We start from the raw sequence: 23,845 nt of genomic DNA, 5'->3' as shown, positions 1-23,845 counted from the left end.
AGGGCCGTTCTCTGACCCTGCTGTCACTTTCTTGTGGGAAGCAGTTTTAAACGCTTTCTCTCTCGAGGTACCTCCAGGACAGCGTTTATGTTCTTTGTGATTTTTTTTTTTTTTTCCCTTTTCTTCAGATTTATAAAGTTTCTACATCCTGTGACCTTTATGAAGCATTTTCCATCACAGAGCCAGTTTCCACCAGTACAGCATCACGGTGGCACGCTTTATCAAGTTTATATTGGACAGAGAACTCTTTGCTTGTTATAGCTGTCAAGGGAATAGAGTTCAAACTTTGCAAACTCACAGGCAGCAGTGTCGTCAAGCGAGCGTGGAATCAAATGTCAGAAAGAGCAGATAAGTGAGAAATTTCCAGTCGAGAGCTAGAGGTGTGCCCGGCCTGCTAATGGTAGGATGATTTTTAAAGGTTGAGCTGTTGTGCATAGACACAGGGATTACTTTAAATTCTTCTTTAGCTCTTTGGTGTTATTTTTATCCCGATTGCATCAAGGGAGCTTTCTGAATATGCTAAAAGAATTTGGCAATGTTCCAGAATGATTCTGCTAAAGTGAGAGAACATGAACGCAAAACTGTGCTGAGGGAAAGTCTTTATTCAGTAAAGGTAAAGGCGCTGCCACAATGATAAGTTAATAGAAAAACTTGGAGTTCTTGTTCTTGCCTTTTTTCTGGTAACATCATGTCTTACGCAACCATTATTTTAGAAGAAGTTTTTCATTATATATGACAGCTTTGAGTTCATAACTGGATCTTTGCTCAGCCAGAACCACCAACTGGCGATGGTAAAAATCTGACTCAACAGAGTTCTGTTGAAGACTGAACATTTTTATTGTCTAGGCCACTTGGGCTTGTGGGAAACTAGTACGAGGACCCAGATGCTTCACACGGGGCTAACGGGGATGGGGGAGGGCAGCAGGTGTATCTGTTTTACTGGTTAAAGTGACAGGAGAGTGACGGGTGTCCGACAGCTGTGTGCAGAATCTATTCACATCAGGCCCGGGCCTCTCAACAGGATTCGTATATCCATTTCACTCTCACTCACTACCTGAATGACATGATGGAGAGACACAGAGAGGATGGGTTTCAGGCAGCCACACGGGCCTTGAGAGACTTAATTACTGCCTCTATAGATTCTCCTCCTGATCTTTCAGAGAGCGAGAGAAAGAAGAGACAAATGTCTAGAGGGGCAAGCCAGCAGGTGGTATGCTTCATTAGATCTTATTAAAAGAGCAGCTCATTGTTCAGGTTGGGCTGGTAGAGAGAGCACAGCAGTACAACAAGGTAAAGGGCAGCTCCACAGGTTCCAGAAGAATTTCTACCACGCTCTCCATTAGCATTTTAAATAATAACCCCAGCACAGAAACACATGGAGGAATATTCTAACTATGTGGTAACTGCATTTTGGTAAAGGCCAAACAGACGGTGATGAGGCTCTATGAACCTTTGTTACAAAGAGAAGAGCTTACATGTACAATGTACCTGAAGAAAAAAATAGTATAGAAAGTATAGAAAATCCGATGAACTTGCAGAGTTAAAGGTAAAAGAATAATATATTTACAACACTTGCCACTGAACTAATGAGTGTGGGCATGCCTGTTGCTAACACAATACTATAGTACGCTAGTATGCTACATTATATATCTCCAGTCCATCTGCAGTTTATTTAGGTTACACTTCATCGAGCAGATTGAAAAGGAATAAAGCTGTTTTTGCAACTTTTTTGATCATTAAAAATATTCAAATGATTATTAGGAAAACTGTGCAAATCTTCCTCCTTGTAACTTCTAAAAATAAAGATTTCTTCCTCTTCTTGTAACACAACAGCTTATTGAATGTCCTTGAATGTTAGACTGTAACTCAACAGAATAAGACATCTGAAAATGTCATCTTCACAAAAATCAAAAACTGTCCCTGATTTAAATTTGGCCAATCAATGCTCAAAGGTCATGTCATTGTGTGCTTCAAACTTGCACTTGTAAACAGAAAGTATTTAAATTATTAATCTGTTTTAAGATGACCCTTTCAAGTCAAGGACTGGTGATGAGAGCAGGATCTCAAACTCCAATCCAGAGACCAAACAACCGTTTTCAGCTCACAGCATCCAAGTTTGAAAGCAACGGTCAGGTGACCGGTAGCGTGTTTGCTTTTCCAGCGTTCACAGGGTTTTGCACCATGAACTTGATCTTCAGACTGTCAATGCAGTGTTCTGCTTTAACAAACTGAACTATGGTGTGTATCTACCATAGTGTTTTGGCACAAAGTGGATGGAAAACGCAGGCAATTACTGGTCACACCAACACAGTCGTTGCTCACCAACCACTTGTTATTTATCTCCTGTAGACGTATTACCCATGAGAATAGTGTAATAGGGAAAACTTTGATCAGAACAGACCAATAGGGACCAATTCCAGGGAGTAATCCAAAATTACCAGTTGTGTTAGAGCCGAAAGAAAACGCCTATAATTCTTTATGGATTGAGTTGGAGGCCTTTGTGATCACACCTTGAATTATAGGTATTTTTCACTATTTTCTGTCATTTTCTAGATGAGATTTCAGAGTACTACTGAGCATTGGATTGGTTTATCATTACTGGTACCACCCAGTGTTTACTTGGTGGCAAGGCTCCCTTCTAGGATCTCCCCACCCTTGCATGTGCTACACAGAAAGTAGAAGGTGGGAACAGCAGTAGCAACAACTGATTTTGGAATACTACTGAGCTTTGGATTGATTTATCCTAGAAAGAAGTGTCTGTGTCGTGATTGTTAGTGGTTGCTAGTATTACTACCAGTAAATGGGCATTGAAGTCATCAGATTTGTCTAGTAGTTAATGAGATACTTCACACTGGCTAAAAATATATTTTTGCATATCTCCCTTTTGTCTATTCCCCCCTCTTATTTGTGTCTTCCATGTGTAGCTGTAAACACAAGCTGTATGCAGAGAAGCTGCCCAACACCACCATCATCATCCCGTTCCACAACGAGGGCTGGTCGTCGCTGCTCAGGACCGTTCACAGCGTGCTGAATCGCTCTCCTCCACACCTCATAGCCGAGATCATCCTGGTCGACGACTTCAGCGACAAAGGTACACAGCACACACACACGCTCGTCACTGCTGAGGACAAAACACCTGCGTTCGTGTACACATGCAGTCAGTGTGGCTTGCTGCAGATAACTGAACTTTAAGTGAACTATTTCTGCTGTTCTCTCTCCTCCCCTGCTCTCTTCCATGCACAAACACAAACCACTGAATCATTTGTTTGCTAGTATTGTTGACTGTTGCACAAATAACGAGCTGCTCAGAAGTAAACATGGCGGCCAGCTTCTGCGGAGGCCCGAAAGTGATCTCAAGACACTCATGCGTATGTATATTATAAACAGAGCGGGAGAGAAATGGAGACACTCTCACTCATAGTGGTGAGTCAGGATTTCAGAAATGTATCTCACTGGGCCTGTCGGCCATTTATTAACAAGACTACAGAGTGTTGTTGCTGAGAGCCTTGCCTAAACTCACTTCTGAGCATTTGGTTGGTTGTTCTTGCCAGTATGGTCAGTAAAGTACAATAAAATAAGAAACTTAGTGCATACTGCAAAAAGGTAACAATCTTATTTGTAACTCATTCAGTATAATTCCAAGAATATTATTTCTATGTGCAGTAGTAATACTTGGGGCCAAGGCTATTTTCTAGGTCCTTCCTATCCTCGTTTCAACTTACTTTACGCAGGCAGCTGTAGCAAAAACCCAACACAGAACACTTAGAACAGCTATGATACTGAATAAGGCAGAAACAGCAGGAAAGGGACAGCTGGGTTTCAAAGAGGCTTGCAGTGGTGCAGCAACTTTGGCCTGGAGGAGTTGGTGTGGTCCAGCTGATTTGATGGTGGCCCGAACTAATATTACACTTGGTTATATTAAATGCAAGTCCTAACCAAGCTCTATGTGCGAGCATCATCTGAGCTCTTTTGTGTCATTGTAATAATGCCAGGAGAAATGTTTAGCTTAAGAAGCTAATGCTAGATGTTTGTCATGGCTGTTTTTGTACACTTTCGCAGCCTTTGTTAGTATTTTCCTTCTGAAATCGACACTGTGGGTTAGTTTTCAAAGCAAAGCCTGAAGCTTCCCTGTCTGCATAAAAAGAATTTATATTGTTAATGTGTTCGGAGCTGCTGCCTGCAGCCGTCTCTGAACAGATGGTGATGATGAAGGTGTTCTGTGGCCCGGCTAGTGTTAGCGAGGTTAGCAGCAGAATAGTCTACTTTCTGGTGTGAACCGGTATTCTCACACAGACAGCTTAATCAGTTTGAACTCTGGAATTAATGTACAGCTTTGAACCCTTACATAATAAATCGGGGGGACAAGTGCAATGTTATCAGCAAGGCCTCGATGGAGGTGAGAACACGATATTAATCACGAAGCCTGCTGCAAAGCCACCGTGTGATGCATAATTTCAGGTTCACTTTTCCAGCTCCTTAAATATTAAATAATTTATGGAAAAAAAAGAAGAAGAAGAAACTGATGTGAAGGAGGATTTTTACTCGACTTTCGGAGGTGAACTGCTCTTGTCGGTTGTTAAGGAGAGAGGTAACCGCTCACATTTTATCAAACCCTGTCACTTTCTTTCAGGCTGATTAACAATCTCCGTGCTCCATGGCAGCAGGCTAGCTTGCAGTGTTACTGATGGCCTTCTATATTAATTGGCGCTGTTTTGTTTTGGTGCCTCACTGCTGACATGAGGAAGATAAACAATTGATGAGATGTTTTTCTCAGTGCAGTTATATTTTCTGAGGTGCTAATTAGTACCAGGTTTATATGCTGTGTAATTATAGCCTTGCTGCAGAGCGGCGTTTCAGGAACAGCCTCTTCTCTCCTTTTAATATCATAATTAATGCAACTATTCCTGTTTGACTTAGAGGATACCTGATGATTTATATTTGTCTCTGTGCTTGCTGTGCTCAGCTTTGTGTTGTATTGAAGCAACACAACTTTTCTCTTTGGGTTCAGGAAAGTTTTAAGTGGATTGTGAACTTCTGCTCATTTCAAACTGCTTTAACTTCTTGTGATGTTATTTTCAGATGTTAAAAGTGTGAGAATCTTAAAATAGATTAAATTAAATGTGAAATTAAAGTAGAGTACTGTTGTTCCCAGTTTACATAAATTGCAAGTTTGTAATGTGCGCGTGGGTGTCTGTCCACTTCAGATCAGTTCTTCTGCTCAAAACTTAGAATTCAAAAGACTATTATTGGAACCTAACATCATGTTTAATAAATATGCGCATGAAAAGTTATGTAGTTCTAAAGTTATATACTTGATTAAATCCTCCTCAGAAAATCAATTTTCTTGCATTTTTGGAGATAACATTGTTTATCTTCACACTAAGTTTAATGTGTTAGAATAGAATAGAATTCAACTTTATTGTCATTGCACATGTCACAGGTACAGGGCAACGAAATGCAGTTTGCATCCATCCAGAAAGTGCTTTAGTCGTGATATAGATATATTACAATATAAATTAGCAATAATAGAGATGTGTAAGTATATTACAGAAATGGGTCTATTATGGTATGTTATAATGTACACAGTGTGAAGTATGTTATGTATGTATGTAGTTTTTCAACCAAAAGTGGAAGCGGTTGCTGGAGCTGTATTATTATTATTATTGTAAATGCTAAGAGGGCGATGTTGGGTGAGAGATTTTTATTTTCTAATGCATTATTTTCAAAAATGGGACCAGACATTGACTTAAAATACTTACAGAAACAAGTCAAATTAGTACAAGCACTGTGACAGGTTATAGTGAGAGTGAGGGTTATTGCTTTGTAACAGAAGGCTGCAAAAGGAGGTGGGAAAGAGGGATGATGGAAGTTGAGGGGAAAAAAGGCACTGGGAAGAGATACTTAAAAAAACTTTAAAAAAAAAAAGATTATAACTATAATATTTTAATAGTTAAACTGTGGCTGATTTGTTGGGATGCACAGGTGTAAGACACGTTACTTACAGGTCATTTTTTTAGGTAAATTTGTCAAACTGTGGCTCTCAGGTTTATGGGGGCATCTTCAAAAATTTTGAAGTTATTCCTGGCCGGACTGCTTTTTAAAAATTTTTTTTAAATGTTTTATTTATTTATTTTTTTGGGGGGGGGATGTGTTGGTTGCATCGTTTTGAAACTTCAGCCTGTGGTGTTTGGCTGTCCCCGTGTCAGTGCTGATAATATTAAATGACAGCAATGGGAGAATAAAATTTTTGTTTGAGAATCCTAAATAATGTAGATGCCCAATGAATAATGTTGAATTATTGTTTCTTAATTCATCAGCTGTTTTGAATTTGTGTGGTAATGCATGTATTATGAAAAGAGTAGATAAAGTTACGCGTTTGAATCCCGGTTTGGTTGAAGCTTTGAAACATTCAGGTCAGTCAAAGTACTCCGAATCATTATTATTGCAGTTGATCCACCACTGTAATTCTGCCTCTAGATGACAAATAAACACGTTTTTGTTTTGTGATTCTGAGAAACTGACAAATTTAATCCGTCTCATGCGATGTTGTAAAGTTTCAAAATCCACTCTTTCTTTGTGCTAATTCTAATTTGAGGGTTTGACCTTCTTCACTCCAGCAATGGAAGAACTGTGAAATCCAATACAAGCTTATTCTAGGTTATTTCTTTTCTTATTTGAGTGACCCAATCAATCATACTTTTCTGTATATTGACTGATTGTAAAGCACAGCCTGCCTCCTAACACAAAGAACAAAGCCGCGCAGAATAATTAAATGTGGTTGCTGACCATTCAAACCTATAGATCATTTCAGGAATATCTTAATGGGTTCTGATGTCTAGCAGTATTGTTTAGTTGAAAGAGACTTGAATATCCACAAGTAGTCTGAAGAGAAATAAATCAATGTCATTATAAAATCAAGCCCAGAGCACGATCAATGACGAGACCTAGAAGTGTGACAATAATGTAGCTTTATAGTGTGAATTAGGAAACTGAATATTACAAAGGTTGTTGCGATGACTCATACCTATGACCACACAAAGGTCACTGTTTAGCTGTTTTTGCAGTACCATATGGCATTTCCAGGTGTTAACATTAAAAAAAAAAAAGAAGCAGACTTTATTTACACTAATATGTTAAAGAGGTTTTACTCTTTACTAGGTTTGAGCGTATTATCATAAAATATTCAAATAAAATTGAAAGGAAGAAACTGGATAAATAGAAATGTGCATAATTTCTGATTATTTGGTAACATTTTCTTTTTATAATTTCTTACTGTAAAAAATAGTTCTGTTATGTTAGACTAGAATAAAATGGGTCTTTATTATAATTGTACATGTACAACCAAATTGTCTAATGTTAAATACAAACTTTGTAGTATCTTCAGTAGGAACAGGTGTGTTTGTGTGGGTTCTCTCTGGGTTCTCCGGCTTCCACTCAGTCCAAAGACGTTGGTGTATAATACTGTAAGAACATGTGAGATACTTGTAAACATCACTAATTGTCTTATTTCTGTGTGTTGTGTGGTGAGAGTGTGTAAGTGCTGTGTGCTCAACTGTGTCCAATCCAGGATCATTCATGAATTTCAACCAAGGGGGAAATGAAGCGAGGATAATGTCACAGGAATACCGAAAACAGAAAAAACACTTTGAAGAATTTTTGTAATACCATATGGAATTTACAGGTGTGAATCAAACAGTAAACTTTTAGATTTTTATATGTTCAAGCAATTGATAACTTTATAAGTGGGTTATGCCACTACTGGGCAAGTAAAGTACTGTAATCTACATAAACAATGTCTTATTATATAGAAAATAATAATGTTATACTATGTAGAATGAATGGTTTACAGTATAGCTGTAGTTGTATATACATTATAATTTATCCATAGGCTTCAGTATTTACAGTGTTTAGATGTGTTAAAAACTGCTACGTTATTGTGAAAATGTCCTATAATTGTACAACAGTTTGTTACAGTGTAGTAAAAATGCAGAAAATCCATTTCCAGAGTTAATTTATTGTGTTTAAAAAACACCACTTAAATGAGTAGTGTTGGGGAGACAGTCTAAAGTTCCACATACAAGAGAAATGCACTGTGGTAACCTCGTATTGTAAATTTTGCTTGTACATGCAGCAGTTCAATAAAGCTGGGACTCTGACTTGAAGCTTCTCAAAACCAGCAAAGACTGCTCCTCCCAAACTGAATAAGCAATGTAACATTCACAGATGTTTCTTTTTTCAGTTTATCAGGCGCAAAATAACACATACTGAGTGAATCAGTTATTACAGAGACAGCACACTGGGATAGATGGGGTATGATTACAGTGGTGTCCTCAGGCAACCGAACAAAAGTGCACAAGAACATAAATTCAGTTCCACTGCAAAACAGACATGGGCATTTATCAAGAGGTTGATGTGCAAATTTATGCATCGCTCTGTGATGAAATGGGAAATAATTATAATGGGGGGAAAGGGGAATTTAATTTGGATGAGATGGTGGATGGAGAGATACGGACAAACTCATCAGAACAAGCTGGAGGAGAGAACTTGTTAGTTGTAGCTCTGAACTAGAACACATCAAAGTGGATTATAAAATAAGAACACTTTTTAGCTTTCTATTTCTTTTTAGTTTCCCACATTATTCATTATGCTCATGCATTTACGTCTTCATTTCTAAATGCCAAATAATGTTACAAAAAGTCATAAATATATCCGAGCAGTTCAGCAGGCCATCAGTTACCATGGCAGCTTGAGGTGATCATTTATTATGAATAGGAAGAAAAGTTTTTTGTTCAGCCTATAGAAGGGGTGTCAGGTCCCTATGCTGTAATCCAGGTAAGAAAATCCCAGGAAGTTGATGCTGCTCATCTTAACACAGCATTTTCATGATGCAGTTGATAAAAACACTGCAGTCAAAATCACCTTTGTGTCTATAATCATGTAAATTTCTACTGACGTTAGCATTTGATTGCAAAATTGAATTCAAACTGACAAAAATAGCTTGTTGATCTTCAGGGGTTTAGGTTTGGGATATTGCACGTTCTCCGCTTGTCATCATTTTTGGTGACGTAGCAGAAGTGCCGTGCTTGCTAGCTAGCTAGTGTCACCTAGTTAGCGGGCTAGCAGCAACTTGCATGTGGTGTTGTTCTGGGGTGGCTGTAGCTCAGGTGGCAGAGCAGGTCAGCCACTAATCAGAAGGTCGGTGGTTCGATCCCAGGCTGCCTCCTGGCTGCATGCCAAATATCCTTGGGCAAGATACTAACCCCATGTTTGCCTACTGGTGGTGGTCAGAGGGCCCGGTGGGGCCAGTGTCCGGCAGCCTCGCCTCTGTCAGTGCGCCCCACACACACATTATGCTCTTCACCATAAACTGGCCAGTTCATGGTGTAACCCATTCACCAATGTGTGTGTGAATGGGTTACTGGCTATTGAATGTAGTGTAAAGTGCTTTGGGGTCCTTAGGGACTGAGTAAAGCGCTATACAAATGCAGGACATTTACCATTTTAACTGGCATCTTCAGTGCAGAAGAATTAGTTATGTATTCGTCTTGTATGTCTTTTATAAGAAGAAATTACTTAACTTTGAAGCCACATTATTATAATAATAATAATAATAATAATTTATTCAGTGTGTTGTGTGAGCTGTGCTCTTTTACATTTATTCATCTCACTTTAAGTCAATAGATGTCATCATAAGTACTAAACAAAACAAATTATCTATATTTATTTTTTAGCTAATGAGAAAACATTTGTTAATTCCAGACATTGTGTGAACTTGACACCTTAGCGAGGTGAACATTTGTCCACATTGGTTTAACCTTCTGCAGTAGGAACCAGCTGCACCAAGGACTGCAGAGGTAACTTTTAAAATAATCTGCACTCTGAGCACAGTGGGAAATATATATATAGACTTCCCACAAAACCCCTCTGACCCCTGCCTTGAGTGTGATGATCCTAGACTCATGAACGAGCCTAAACTACAGGAAAGCTTTTTGGTACTCTTTGTTCTTTGATTCTCAGGGTTACTGTTTACCTTTAAGCAAAACAAAACAAAACTGACTTACACGATATCCCTCTTTAAACCAAAGCCCAATGTAAACCAACCAAAAAAAAAGGAAGCTATTTTGTGTATTCGAAGCCAATGTGGTCAAAACAGCCAGACTACAAAGCAGCAGATTAAAATATACATTTGAAGCTTTCATTTTAAATGTCATCTTTAATTATGCAACCTGTTTGGGAAAACACAAAAAAAAGAAACATTCACACTTTTCTGTACAAGATGTTCACTGCCAAATAATGTCTGTGTAAAATCTCTGCTGTAATTTCAAAGTGATGGTTGAGTTTCCTGTTGCCACCCACCAGAGTGGAAGAAAAAGATTACATTTAGCAATATTTACATCCACATTCATCTGTTTTTCAATACGTTGCACCTTGTCAGGGTAACGTGATCCCTACCTCGCTGTACCCTTCTCACACACGCTCGCCCACGCTTACCTCTGAGCTGCTGGAGAAGTTCATTCAGGCAGAACACTGACTCATAGATAACACACAAAACACTGAAACCTGCTGTTTTTGTCTTCGGTCTTCTTTTATATCCTGTCTTTCCTCCCGTTCTTCTCCTTTTTGCTGTTCTTCTTCTCTTCATTTTCCCTGCATGTCTCTAATCTTTTCTTTGAGTGTTCACGTTTCTGTTTTGTCATTTCTTGACATGTCTTATCTTTAGGATAAGACATGTCTGCCCTGTTTCATCTCTTTGACGTCTCATCTTGTTTGTGCTTCTCCTTTCTTACTTTTCAACTGTACCAAAAAATACAAAAATAAGATGAGTTAATGTAACTTCCTTATTTTAACACAGTTGTAACTAAATTAAATAGTAAAGTTAATCCAGCACAGTATGTGAAATTTGTGTGGCTTATCCTGTGCTTTAAGTCAGCTCTGCTTATTTGCAAGTTTAATGCACTTAATGCCATTTCTTTAGTTAATGTTTGCATCTATATTCCACACACTGCAGAAGTACAGTGACACAGTACACAACATAAGTTATTGGGAAAAAAATACAGTCCCGATCCAAAGTTTAAGACCACTTAAAAGTTTAGAACCATACCTCCAAAAAAACTCTAGTTCAAGGAGACGAGGTCTTTGTTTTTGAAGCTCTTCAGTCTCAGATTCCACCTGATGGTTATGGGTCTGCAGGCGACACCAGTAACAGCCTTAATTTGGGTCGAGAATCGTCCAGTGCCTTGATGGACAGCCAATTGGAACCATCACCTCAGTGCTGGTTACATTTTTTGGGGTCTTCCATTTGACTTGTTTTGTTCCATAACCATCAGGATCATTTAAGAAATCCCGAAAAACTGTCTTACTGCAATCCACCTCAGCAGCGATGGCACACATTCAGCAACCCTTTCCCCATTGCCATCAGAACAGACAGTGCGACTACCTGACAGAAAATGACACATTTTTGCACAGATTTGGCCTTTTAAAGGCATGTGGTGTTAAACTTTTGATTAGCTGTGAAACTGCCTGTTTCATTTTAAGTGTTGTTTCAATAAATTCCACGCTCAAAAAAATGTCTCAGTCCCACTTCTTCTTGTTGCATGTTGAAGATCTACTTTGGAACCTTGTTAAGATCCAACCATGCAAAGGATGATTTTATTTTTGGTGCCATAGGAACAAACCTACAAAGCTGAGTATAGGCAACTACGCTCTTCTTTAAATGAAGTTAAATGCACACATTTAGCTGAAGTTATGACTGCATTATGTGGCTTTGAATCCATTTCAGTGTGGTGGGTTTGCATTTTTTAGTGGTCTAATATCGTTTGTCTGACTTTGACATTTCTTCATATTTCAATTCTTGGTTATTTCTGTTGACTCTTGCTTGCTTGTTTTATTTGCCCTGACCGTTGCAAAACTTTCCAGCGTCATTCATTTGTCATCTCACATTAATGCATTGTTGTCCTTTTCATTTCCATTTTTTGAAATTAGTTTTCTTGTGGTCTTTTACCTAGCGGCTGTGACATTTTGCAGTTGCAGACAAAGAACAAAACCCGCCAATGGGCAAACTATGTAATGGATCTTATTGGAACAAACCTGACTTTCAGAGAGTAGTTCCTGTGCTGCTTTTCCCCCCCTTTTTAGATCTAAACCGACATGTTTCCTGTCTAATTGTTCGATGTTGTCAGTAATGTAGTAACAGCAGTTCTGAGCAGTCTCCCTTTTCAAATGACTTCCTGAAACAGATTCCCTTTGTGAGCTAAATGGAAATAAATCTCTTTGTATCAAGTCTGCTGTGTTGCAGTAAAATCTTGGAGTATTTTGTTAACAAGTAGATTAAAATCACTTTTCATTTGTTGTTTTTGGAATATTTTAATTGCTGTATATTCTTTTACAGTAATTTTTTTTTTACTGTTGCCTTCAGCTGCTGTTTCACAATAATTTTTCAAATTTAGGACAAAATGTTCTTTCCTTTCTTCCTGCCTTCCTTCCCTCCTCCTTCCATTCCTTTCTCCATCCTTCTGTCTTTGCCTTCTTCTTCTCTTCCATTGTTCTTCTTCTCTCTTCTTCCTTCTTTTCATGAGCCCATTTCATGAAAAGTCATGATATGAAATCATAACATTTTATTTTAAATTCATTTTTATGCAAAGGTTTCAAAATGACAGCCATGAAATTCCAAAGTGGTCATTTTTCCCAGTTTACACAAGGTTTTCTTTTGTAAATGAAATATGGATTAATGAAACCTATAAATCACTGCATCATGTTAATTTACATACTGTCGCACCTTTTTTTTGCAGTAAATGGACTGGTTCTTATATAGCGCTTTTCTACTCTTCTGAGCACTCAAAACGCTTTACAGTAAGATGCATGTGAGCATGAATAGCTTTATGTATCAACATTAGCTCAGTGCAGCAAATTACATTAGGTGAAGAGCAAAGCTGTGTTTAGTGCAGATCAGGCATCTAATCAACAGACAGCTTGCTAGTTAAGGTCTCAGTCAATATACATTGATCTGACAGAGTGGATTGGTGTATCTTTTCTAAATTACCAACACTGTTAGTCATCATATGTGTACACTCAGTGTTATGCAGCGCCTGTGAGAAGCTAAACAAATATAAAACTGGCCACGGTGATGCATTGGTGCGAGTCTTAAAATGATCCTGAGTTGTCATCGTAATGTTTTCTGCTTGTTTCTTCTTCTCCTCTTTTTTCCCCCACTCGGACTGCGATATGTGTGATCTGTGGGAGTGATCTCCTTCTCTTCCAGGCATCAGATCAACAAAGCTCCTAAATCTGACTCTGGTAGAGCCTTGAGCCTGATTGGCTGCTGGGATTGTTGGCTGCGACATTACTAACCTCACTTCTGCTCTCTCTTCTAATCTCTTTTGCTGCCGACATGGAAAAACTTTACTCATTAGAAAATGATTGGCAACAGTAAATATCAGTTTTTAGTGTATTTCAATCAAAGAACCAGTATTGCTCTTTTTTTTCTTATATTTTTTTTATTGCCACTGACATTCTACAGTCATAAAGTAAGAAATTCATCATAGAAAAGCAAGAGGGACCAATTTTCCCTCCTACAGTGGTCTCAGTAGAAAATGATATGATGTACCCTCAGCACCTGCTGGGTTTTGATTAAAGCCTAGGACTGAAAGAAAGAATTCTGCTTCTGGTCCAAAATCAGCCCCTTTCTTTTTCCTTCTCTAGATGAGAGGGAATCTCATCATATGATCTGTCATGGCATGCCTGAGGTTGATTACTCAGCAGAGTACTATGCACACTTTATCGTTAAAAAAAACACATAAAGCACTTTTATTTGGTAATAACCTAAATCATTATCAGATGAAGAAAAGAGGATTACCTTATCTACTGTGTACGTATACTAAATGATTAAAAACACCATGACATAGGCTCCCCTTATCCTTAAAATTGCACTAATCAACACTTCTTTTCCTACAATAGATGAAATTACTGCAGGTAATGTGATAGGCATTGCATAAAGTGATTAACCCACGGTACATTCTCACCTGATTCTGCAGTTTCCCTGAAAGAGTTGGTTTTCCAGCTGTTTGCTTTGCCTTTTCAGCCCTTCATTTTACTTCGTTTCACGCCCATTGCTCCTACTCAGCTTTGGACCAAGTTAGAATGATGGCAGACAAAGTTTGTAACTAGTTGGTGAGCATACTTGAGTGTTCAGTGGCAAAGAAAGAAATGTTTTGGGGATTTTTTTTTTCCCAATTCCGTATTAGGCAGTTGAGAAAAGTATAGAGGTCATTGTTGAAGAATCCTTAGAAATAGCTGCACTGAGATTTTTCAAATCACTTTATTCATTAGAACCAGCAACACCTCCAACATGTCAGTATTTCAACTTTGCACTTTTAACAATCACAGTTGCTACAATAGAGAAAACAGTGGTTGAAGACTGTAGCGCCACCAAACTCTCTGCAGCGATGTCATTGACTTTGAAATTGTTGCTTTGAATCTGAGATCAGGTCTTTGCCTTTAACTGATAAATTGGAAAAAATGTACATAGATGTCAAGCATTGTAGCCGCCAAATGATGTCGTCAGTCATCAGCCTTCCTCTGATAGAAGAACATGACCTGAACACGACTGTTAGCAACTAGCTGACTTTGGTCCCCTAGTACAATGGTTCCCAACATTTTTTGCGCCACAGACCAGTGTAATGTCAGACAGTATTTTCATGGACCAGCCTTTAAGGTGTCGCGGGTAAAAAACAAAATGATACGACCAAGACAAAAATGATGGTATTTTGTAAATATAATAATAAATGCGAATTCACTGTGTAATTGTGTAACTTTATTAACAGCGTCCTCCTGAAGTGTGCCAACAACATTTAGAGTAACATCCTCCTCTCTACCCCTTAATGCTCTCTCATCGCTATGGTAACACGTAAATATTTCTTTCAAAATAAGACACACAACTACGACACGGAAAAGACCCAGGTTAACAATATTTAACGATAAAAACCCTGAAAACAATAAATTTCATACCCGAGCCTAAACTCTGGCGGCCCGGTACCAAACGACTCTGCCCGGGGGTTGGGGACCGCTGCCCTAGTGCAAAGAGATCAGCACAGATTCTCTCAGATTGACTACAAGATGTTGGGAATCTGCTTGTGTTTATACATTGGACGACCCTTATTTGCAATCCTTTACCAGTCTGTCTGAGATTACACCGCGGCTGTTTGGTGACAGATTTCCGTCCACCTTGCAATTGAAAGTGGTTGTCAAACGTTGAGGGTGTTGCACCCTTAACCGTCAACCAGTTGGTGAGCACAACTGCAAATGTAATAAAACGTCCAAGCAGCCACCGACTTTATTTTTTTTTTTTTTTCTTTCCCTTCCCTGTGCTGTTTTTACTCTACAGTGATTGAACCATGAAACGGTGGCAGGCACTTCAGCAGCCTTATCTCTGGTTTGAATGACTGGTTAAATGTCTGATTTGTCAGCTCTGAAAGTTGCCAGTTTTTTTCCTCTTATTGAAAAACTAAATTAGACAATAATTACAGATAAAAAAAAAGAAAAGAAAAAAAAAGAAAAACCCAAAGGATTTTGATTTTGCAGCTCTATTCTTTCTCTTTGGTATCTCATCTCTGGCATGTTATTGTGCTCAGACATCTTCATAGCTCAGTTTCATTAAACCGGGGACCATGTGAGTCCAGATGTATCCATCACTGTTAACTGTGTTCTGTGACAGTGACGGTCCCTCTCAGCAGGACCACCGAGCCACGCTGCAGTATTCACTGGAAGCCTGTCACTGACTTGAGATTGATAGTTGGATTACTCCCTCCACTGCCTGATGGGATCAATTAAACAACTGTCTGAAAAACAAACGTAACATTTGATAACACTGAATTTTAATGAAGGGAGGAAAAAAATCAGTATGGGAGAACGAAAGTATTAAACTCGACACTGATTGTATTCTCAAATGTTTCGTGAATGGCTCTAATTGTTTCCAAACATGTAATTAGTTCTATATCCTCGGTAGGCAATTTGTTGCCAGCAATTTGAGATGGCATGACACGTCCTAAATGATAGTTATCGTGTTTTGGCAGGAAAATGAAAGTGCTGTGTGGAGGCAGGTGATAAATGGGCATGGGAAATACATTTACTCACAGAGTGAGACAATCAAGAGGCGTGAAACAACATTCAAAGAGGGGAAGATGGGTGAGAGTTAATGGGAATGACAATGTCAGAGATGTGAGCTTGGTGCTTTGTAGGAGAATGAAGTAATTTATGACTTTCATCAGACCATATTAGTGAATACCTTGGACATTAGGTCGTCTCTGGCACACCTGATGGTTGACCTACGATAGATTGGACTTTAAAAGGCACCTTCAGATTTGAATGAATACAATGGATAATTAGAACAGAGGTTTAAAAGAAATATGTATAGAAGAGGCCTTTTTTCAGTATGCATAATCATTTTTTTTCTCCACTTTTTAGTTTGAGATCAGTGTTGACTTTATATTTGCAAGGACATCTGAGAACATCAGGACCTGAAAAGGGAGCAATTAAATGCTAGTGTCTGGCAAACATTAGCCACTTTGATTCAAGTACTTTACTGACACTGCAGTATCGGTTGAGAACTTTAAATTTGGGAAAATAGTCCCACTCTATTGGGGGTTACAGTTATTATAGTCATCATACACATTCCTTTTTCCTCACACCCTAAAAGGTAAGAAAATGAAACCTTTTCGGTGGAACTCTGGTTACTGTCGATCATTTAAATGCATGAACTGTTCCTCTGCCTTAGTAAATGCTTTGAGTCATTGGTGTCAATAATTCCTAGAATTTCATAATGGCATTTCCATTTGAGTGGATAGTTTGAATCAACCAATTTTGTGTCTTTTTATTTCCTGATTTAATACCTGCCCTCTTTTTAGATAGATGGTATACTTTTTCTTTTAGTTTTATAGAGCATTACTGGGAGAATCACTGCAGCTTTTTTAAGTCGCTGGAAGCCGAGCATATTATCTGACAGGATAATATATTTAGGATTCATCACAGCAACATATATTAAAAAATGCAGTCAAATTATTTCATTCCTGTATATTATTTGATTTTATTGAACCCTGACCCTGACAGTTTGTGCTGCTGATGGGAACCTTTGAACATTCCCCGGACCACAAAGAGCCAGAAATTTATAGTGTAAAGCAGGGCTGCAGATAAACCACTTAGTTACTTTGGGGTACTTGGTTATTCTAAGCACTGAATGAGTACTTGATTATATGATGTCAGTTTTGCCAATGAGAACCTACTTATGCTTATAAGAGACTATAGCATGAAGTATGTGCTGTTCTACTGGGTCAAGTGTTGCAGGGATCTTTCAATAGGTTGGTTGTGCTGCATGTAAATATTGTCTTAGGAGGGTTAGGATAAAGAGAAGTTTCCAAAATGTCAGACTACAATGTGTTTTCCTCTTTATTGAGCAGGCTAGAAAGTCCACCTTCAGTATTGGTTTTGGTGTTCTTGCTATTGTTTTGTGGCACATTGTGAACTGGATGAAACACACATCTGAAGCATATCATTAAACACATCTCTTACTGCTTGGCGACCATCTTCTTCTTACTGCTAGGAGTCTCCACATCATGTGGCTCCATCACCCTTTCCCTAACATCCACTTTTGTTACACCAGCCCTCTGGATGGCCCCTTACCGCCACTCAAGAATCTTCAGTGGTTTCTTTTTCTCTTACCTGTCAGCTCCAGTGTCCTATCCAGTCTATCCACTGTCTGCACATGCCCAGACCATGTTAACTTTGCCTCTCTTACTTTTTCTCCAAACTCCATAACCTGAGCTGTCACCCCGGACTCATCTCCCACTCCTCCCGCTCATCTACATTTACTACCTCTACTCCTTATTTTACAGTTCCATCAGTCCTCCTGTAATTTACACGCATTCTGTGTTGCTTTAAGTTTTATTCCTCTTCTCTCCAGTGCATACCTCCACCTCTGCATGTTCTCTTCAATTTGTTCCCAGCTCTCACTACAGATCAAAATGTCATCTGCAAACCTCACAGTCCATCGAGACTCCTGCCTGACCTCGTGTGTCAACCTGTCCATCACCACTGCAAACAAAAAAGGGGCTCGGAGCCAATCTCTGATGCAATCCCACCCCCCAGCTCGATTCAATCTGTCACTCCCTCTGCATACCTCACACTGCCTCACTGTCCTCATACATGTCCTGTACCACCGTCACACACTTCTCCGTCTGTGCTTTCTCTAGATCCACAGAGACTCAGTAGCAGCGCCTTCTGACCTGCTCTGTACTTCTCCATCAGAACTCTCAAAGCAAACATCACATCTGTAGTGCTCTTTCTCAGCATGAAGTAACACTGCTGCTCACCTCTCTCCTTAACCTAGCTTCAAAAACTCCAGAGCTGCTTTGCATGTTGAACTGCTCTCTCTGCAGAGCAAAATTGCCATCAATTCACTGCACAGTTGAGAGCAACACTAGGCTGACACAGCTACTCTATATATCATTAATAAAGGTTGAAGAGTCCTGCAACAGTCTTGGAGCTTTCTTTTTACAGTTACTACGATGTGGTGCATCTCATGCCTGGGTTCTACTACATTGATGAGAGCACAAAAACTCATATTATCTCCAACTGACAACAGCTGGTCAGTGTATTGGGTAAGAGCTTGTTATTTTCACAGGCTGTGAGTCGTCTCTGGACGTTTTCTTTGGCTTCTTCAGTGCTTGCTGAAAAGCTGCCTGTTGTCGTTTCCCACTCTATGCTTTAGTAACTCCTTAAACTCTGCGTTTATTGAAACTGGCTTTTCAGATGTGTTTTTCATTCCTGGTTTTTGACATTTTAACACAGAATAGCACAGCACAGGATTTGCTTTATGTTTTGTCATTAGTAGTTTTACAAATAGGCATATGAGTAAATGAGAATGGTACAATTTCCAATACTGATATTTTGTGGTAAAGATAATTGGTTTGGAGAAACTAGGAAATGATTGTGATTGCTCCAATTACTGACCAAGATAATGAGCCAATTGTCAGCAAGTAGAGATGGTGTCCAAATATAGGTATCAACATGACCCTGTTGACTATTATTGGCACACTGACATTAGTGAATGGAATACAATAGCCAGTATTCATCATTTATTTCATTTGTGATACCTAAAGAACTTTAAAAGTAGCCTGTTATTCCTGTAAATACTTCCTTGTTACCTTTGAACAAATAGGGGAAGAATAGAAACAAAATCAAAACAAAGACCAGGATGTGAGGGGAAAAAAAAGATTGATTGGACAGAAGGTTATTTGTTCTGTATCAGTATTAGCAGGTTAGCGCTGAGAGCTTCTGTGACAATGTGACAAAATTGAGTAGCCTGTTAGCCCTCAACTTAGTAAAGGACAAAGAAGACAGATGGCAAAAAGAGAAGGATGTAGAAGGACAGAAATAACACAATAGGGCAGGAATCCATTGTACACAAACAGTGTAATGTCAGGAGACATGGATATTCTGTGGACAAAGATGCCTGCGGTCTCAGTGAAACCAGTTAGACCTGCCAACCTGCCCAGCTACAGTAAATGATGAGCTTCAGCTTGGTGAGAGGAGAGAGGGATGAGGGAGGAGGGGTGGTGGTGCAGGGAGGTCAGCTCACTCTTCATTAGGCTGTAATTGAATTTCCACAGCCCGTGCAGGGAGGATGTTCAGCTCTCGCTCTCCCTGCAGGGGACTGTTGGCTTGCTCCAGCTTCCCAACCTCCCCAGTACTTTCAAGGTTAGCTCAGCTAATGGGCTAGTTTCTCCATGGATTTTTCGACTCGCCATCTGTCATCTGCATGTCTGACCATGTAGGCGAGCAGGTACACACTTATGTGATGCTGCGGTTATAGAGTACTGGAGAAAGAATACAGTAGGGGTGGGCAAAATAGCCAAAATTAATATCACAGAATTTCTAGAATTTACACTAACAAAATTTCTGAAATGGTATAAAAAGCTGAACAGCGTTTTATTGATGCTCACAGCATGCAGACAGCAACATTTCTAAGTTTAAGTAGATGCATTAAGTAAAGGCATTTTCCATTATTATTTTCCAGTGAGCTACTGTCGCTGACACATTCTTCCAAATTTGAAATGAGAATCTATTGAAACAAGATGCACCAGCAGCATTATAATGTAATAATAGTGAAGCAGCAGAAATCAAATATAAGCACAAACTATAAAATAACTGCTTAACACTTATCAAAAGTTTATCCATAACTAAAGTAGTAAACGTCAAAACTGTCACATAATAAAACAGAAGCATTTTTTACAGCTGGGATGTTGCATCTTGGTTCGAGCTTTTTAACCATTTGCTTTAACGCCCTCCTTTACGTCAGTCATTCCTGTCTACCTCTCATGTCATATGGAGCGCATCTAGTGAGTGCTCTGACTGGTGGAGTCATTTTAGATTTGGGTTGCACAAGTTCAAATGGTCAAAAGGTTTGTTTCCACTTTTAGAGGATCATTCTCTTGCAAACTACTGTTTTGTTGGAGGTTGTTAAAGTAACTCGCTTTCCTGGCACTAAATCGCTATCGGAGGCTGACACGCGGCTAATCATAGAAGATATGATATGGAGCAGCTTTACTATGAGTGCAGAAGGCCACCTCTGTCCTGACTCAGAGGGATTCAGCAGTGTCTTATTGTTAAAGCTGTTCACAGACTCCAAAAATGAGTCTGTAGGTGGCCTGCATCTAAATCCTCAAGTGACTTTGAACAGTTATAAAAGAGAGGTGGTGTAAATTTTGTATTTTTTTTGTATTCATTTATAATGTGCAAAATAGAGCTTCATAAAGGAAATTAAGTCCATCTGTTTCCTTTACAACTGTGAATTTTCACCCTAAAAGGATCCATTTAGAATAAGCAAAAGCTTTTCTGCGGGTCCAGTCTGGATCAAACCTCTACCAGACGACCCTGCTTCCTTAACCCACCTCTGCGATCTTTATGTCTTTGCTTTTCACTTGGATTTTAATTATAAATCACATAAATCCCATGTAAGAACACACATTTGATGGTAGATTAAATGCACAATGTTTATGTTTTGTTTTAATAAATTAGTGTTAGTTGTTGACCAAAACGGTCTTTATTACAGCTTTTCTCATCATCTGGCAGACCAGCTGAATTCTTAATCAGTAGAAACTCCAGGCCATTCACATTCCCATAAAGTAATGCTGTCAAAGCCACTGGCATGTCTACAAGATGTCCTTTGCCGGCAGAGCATAATGTACCCAGTTTTGGCATTATTAAGATGGGACTGCCACTCACAACTCATCATTTTTTTCCAATGCAGAGAATTACTGGTAAGGAGTTTATTTCAACCTAGGCTAAAATCTTTTCTTAACCCCAGCCTAGTAGTTCTAGGTTCTTAAACTTGGAGAAAAATAACTTAAATAAATAAACAGTAAATGAAAAAGTGCTAAATAATGTTTTAAAACATGAAGGTCCAGTGGGACACAGGCAAATGTCTCCTGGCTGCTAACCCTACAGAACTGGAGGCTATGCACCACTCTCTTTCAGTTTCCTGACTAGATCCCTACGATGGGCGTGTTACCTCTCTGTGGTCGTTATTGTTTCAGCCAGTGCAAAGAAGAGCTGCAGGCAGCCTCAAGGAATGGAAACTATACTTTTAAATCCATATGAATGGTGTACAGCATGTGCTTCTGAGAAGGTGGCCCCAGTTGTTCTCTGTGTTCTTCTCTGCATTGCTCACATGTCATGTTCAAGTTTAATTTTGGGGAGCTAATGTTGTTTCTCTAATAAAGCTGTTTTGAGGGCCAGGGGGTAAAAGGCGGTGCTTTTTCTATTTCTTTTTTACACGAGAGGCTGTGCAAAGTAGTGGAGCATGTTATCATGTTTTAACAAGTGTTTGCCTTTTTAATTGGAGTATGCTTTGGAGATGAGAGCTGTTCTCTGGGGAGGCTGACTTCATTAGCACCTGTAAGCATCCAGATATGTTGGAGAAAAGTGAAAGATTGAGCGAGGGAGAGAGCACACATGAAGATCTTTGTCTTCCAAAAATTCTTGCCACAAAAGATTTCGACTCAAAACGTGTCCAGTGTACTGTACCCAGTTGTGACTTACAGGATGAACACCACCGCACAAAAATGAAATATTTTGCTTGTTGGGTTTTTTTTTGTTTGTTTTATTTTTCGTTTCCAAAGGGGTTGTTACTCCTGTTATGTCTTATTAAAATTTAAATTGAGAATAGCACTGCTGTGCAAGGGATCATTTGCATGTATAATAGTGCAAATGTCTGGCATTCTGCCAGTTTAATGGAGACAATCTTAATATCAAAATAATTATCCATGTACAGTAGGTTAACAGTTGAGCACAAAACAAAAGAGAAGGGGACGAACAGGGGAGAGAGATGTACAATGATATGAAAAATGGTCAATAATACAGGGGATAGGTTGAGCTGGAGAGTTGTTACTGTGCTTTAATGGCCTTCTCTGGAGAACAGAGCCCATTTTGTCTGCTGTGCAATTTGGAGAAGGAAGAAACTCCAAAGTAAGCACCTGGAACAATTAGTGGCTGTACGCTAGCTGAATGTTCAGCTTTTCACCAAATCTGAGACGTGTTTTATTACCTCCGATGCATATTGGTGTAACACTTGCTGCAGTTTGAGAGAGTGTCATGATAAATAGAACTTGCCTTTAATGCACACCAAGTCACGTGATCCCTCCCTGCTACAGCAAATGTTCCCTCTGTTTTCTTCAGGGCAGAGCTATTGTTTACTGGTAGCTTTATGTTACTAAACTGACCTGCAAACTTAGGGAGGTGACTAACAGAATGAGGGTAGCAGTAGAACTGCTTCCCTGTAAAGCAGGGGTGTCCAACTCCAGGCCTCAAGGGCCGGTGTCCTGCAGGTTTTAGATATCACCCTGGGTCAACACACCTTAGTCAAATAATTAGCTCATTAACAAGCCTCTGGAGAACTTCAAGATATGTTGAGGAGATAATTTAGCCATTTAAACAGCTGTGGATCAAGGACACATCAAAAACCTGCAGGACACTGGACCTTGAGGCCCGGAGTTGGACACTCCTGGTGTAAAGGGTATCTAGGTTCAGCGAGGTTGAGGAACTTGGATATTTGTGAGGGACTCAGATTTGCGCTGGTGCTCCTTCCACAATGGACGAATCCAGTAAGTTGCTTCTGATCTCCTGGACACCTCCTAGGTGTGGTGTTTTCGGCATGTTCGCCTGGTTGGAGACCTCAGGACATGCACGAGAGATATCTTGGTTCGCTTGGCGTCTGGGTGTCTGTAGTTAGTTATCAAGACTTACCTGTGTAAGTGCTTGAAAATGGATGGACTGGATTTGATTTGTTAAAGTAGGGTTTTTTTCTTTTTTTCAGTTCAGTTGTATTTATATTCATACAGCTTTATTCCAAAGACAGTGGGGTGGGGGAGGGAGTTAACTCCTTTTATAACAGGAAGTAACTACTAGGAGTGAAGTAAAGAAGAGACTAGAGAAACAAGATTATAACTATAAATATTTTTTTGGCAGATCAAGAACTAGACAGTCAAGTTATGTGACAACAGGGGGCAGCTGACGTATCTTTAACCCCACATAACACTTCTTCAAAACAGACAATTAAGGAAGGCTTAAAATCACAAACCAAACCAATGAGTATCTAAAACCTGGAGCTCCAGTAACTGCTCCTCCGTTGACACTCAAAAGAAAACTCTGTTTGTGTTTGAGTTTGCATCATGTACATGTGTTGGCCTGAAGGTGTTTAAGCACACACATGGTTTAAATGTAAGTGTTATTGAAAAAATGACCCATTGATCCAAACATCCAGCGTGCCGTCACGCTTTGCTATTTCTTTCCTTAACGG

General features: G+C 39.3%; 1 protein-coding gene across 1 annotated transcript in view; it reads left to right on the top strand.

Annotated features, from left to right (window-relative positions):
• The window catches only part of LOC116328524 (polypeptide N-acetylgalactosaminyltransferase 10-like), a 118,842-nt gene that overhangs the window by 50,702 nt on the left and 44,295 nt on the right, over positions 1 to 23,845 (top strand). The window contains exon 4 of the mRNA XM_031750337.2: positions 2,925 to 3,091. Within this exon, the coding sequence (XP_031606197.2) occupies positions 2,925 to 3,091 (167 nt within the window). The remainder of the gene's footprint in view (positions 1 to 2,924; positions 3,092 to 23,845) is intronic.

This window comes from Oreochromis aureus, linkage group 10, assembly GCF_013358895.1.
Source record: "Oreochromis aureus strain Israel breed Guangdong linkage group 10, ZZ_aureus, whole genome shotgun sequence".
NCBI lineage: Eukaryota > Metazoa > Chordata > Actinopteri > Cichliformes > Cichlidae > Oreochromis > Oreochromis aureus.
The sequence above is the reverse complement of the archived record's forward strand: the minus strand, read 5'-3'. Positions and strand labels throughout refer to the sequence as shown.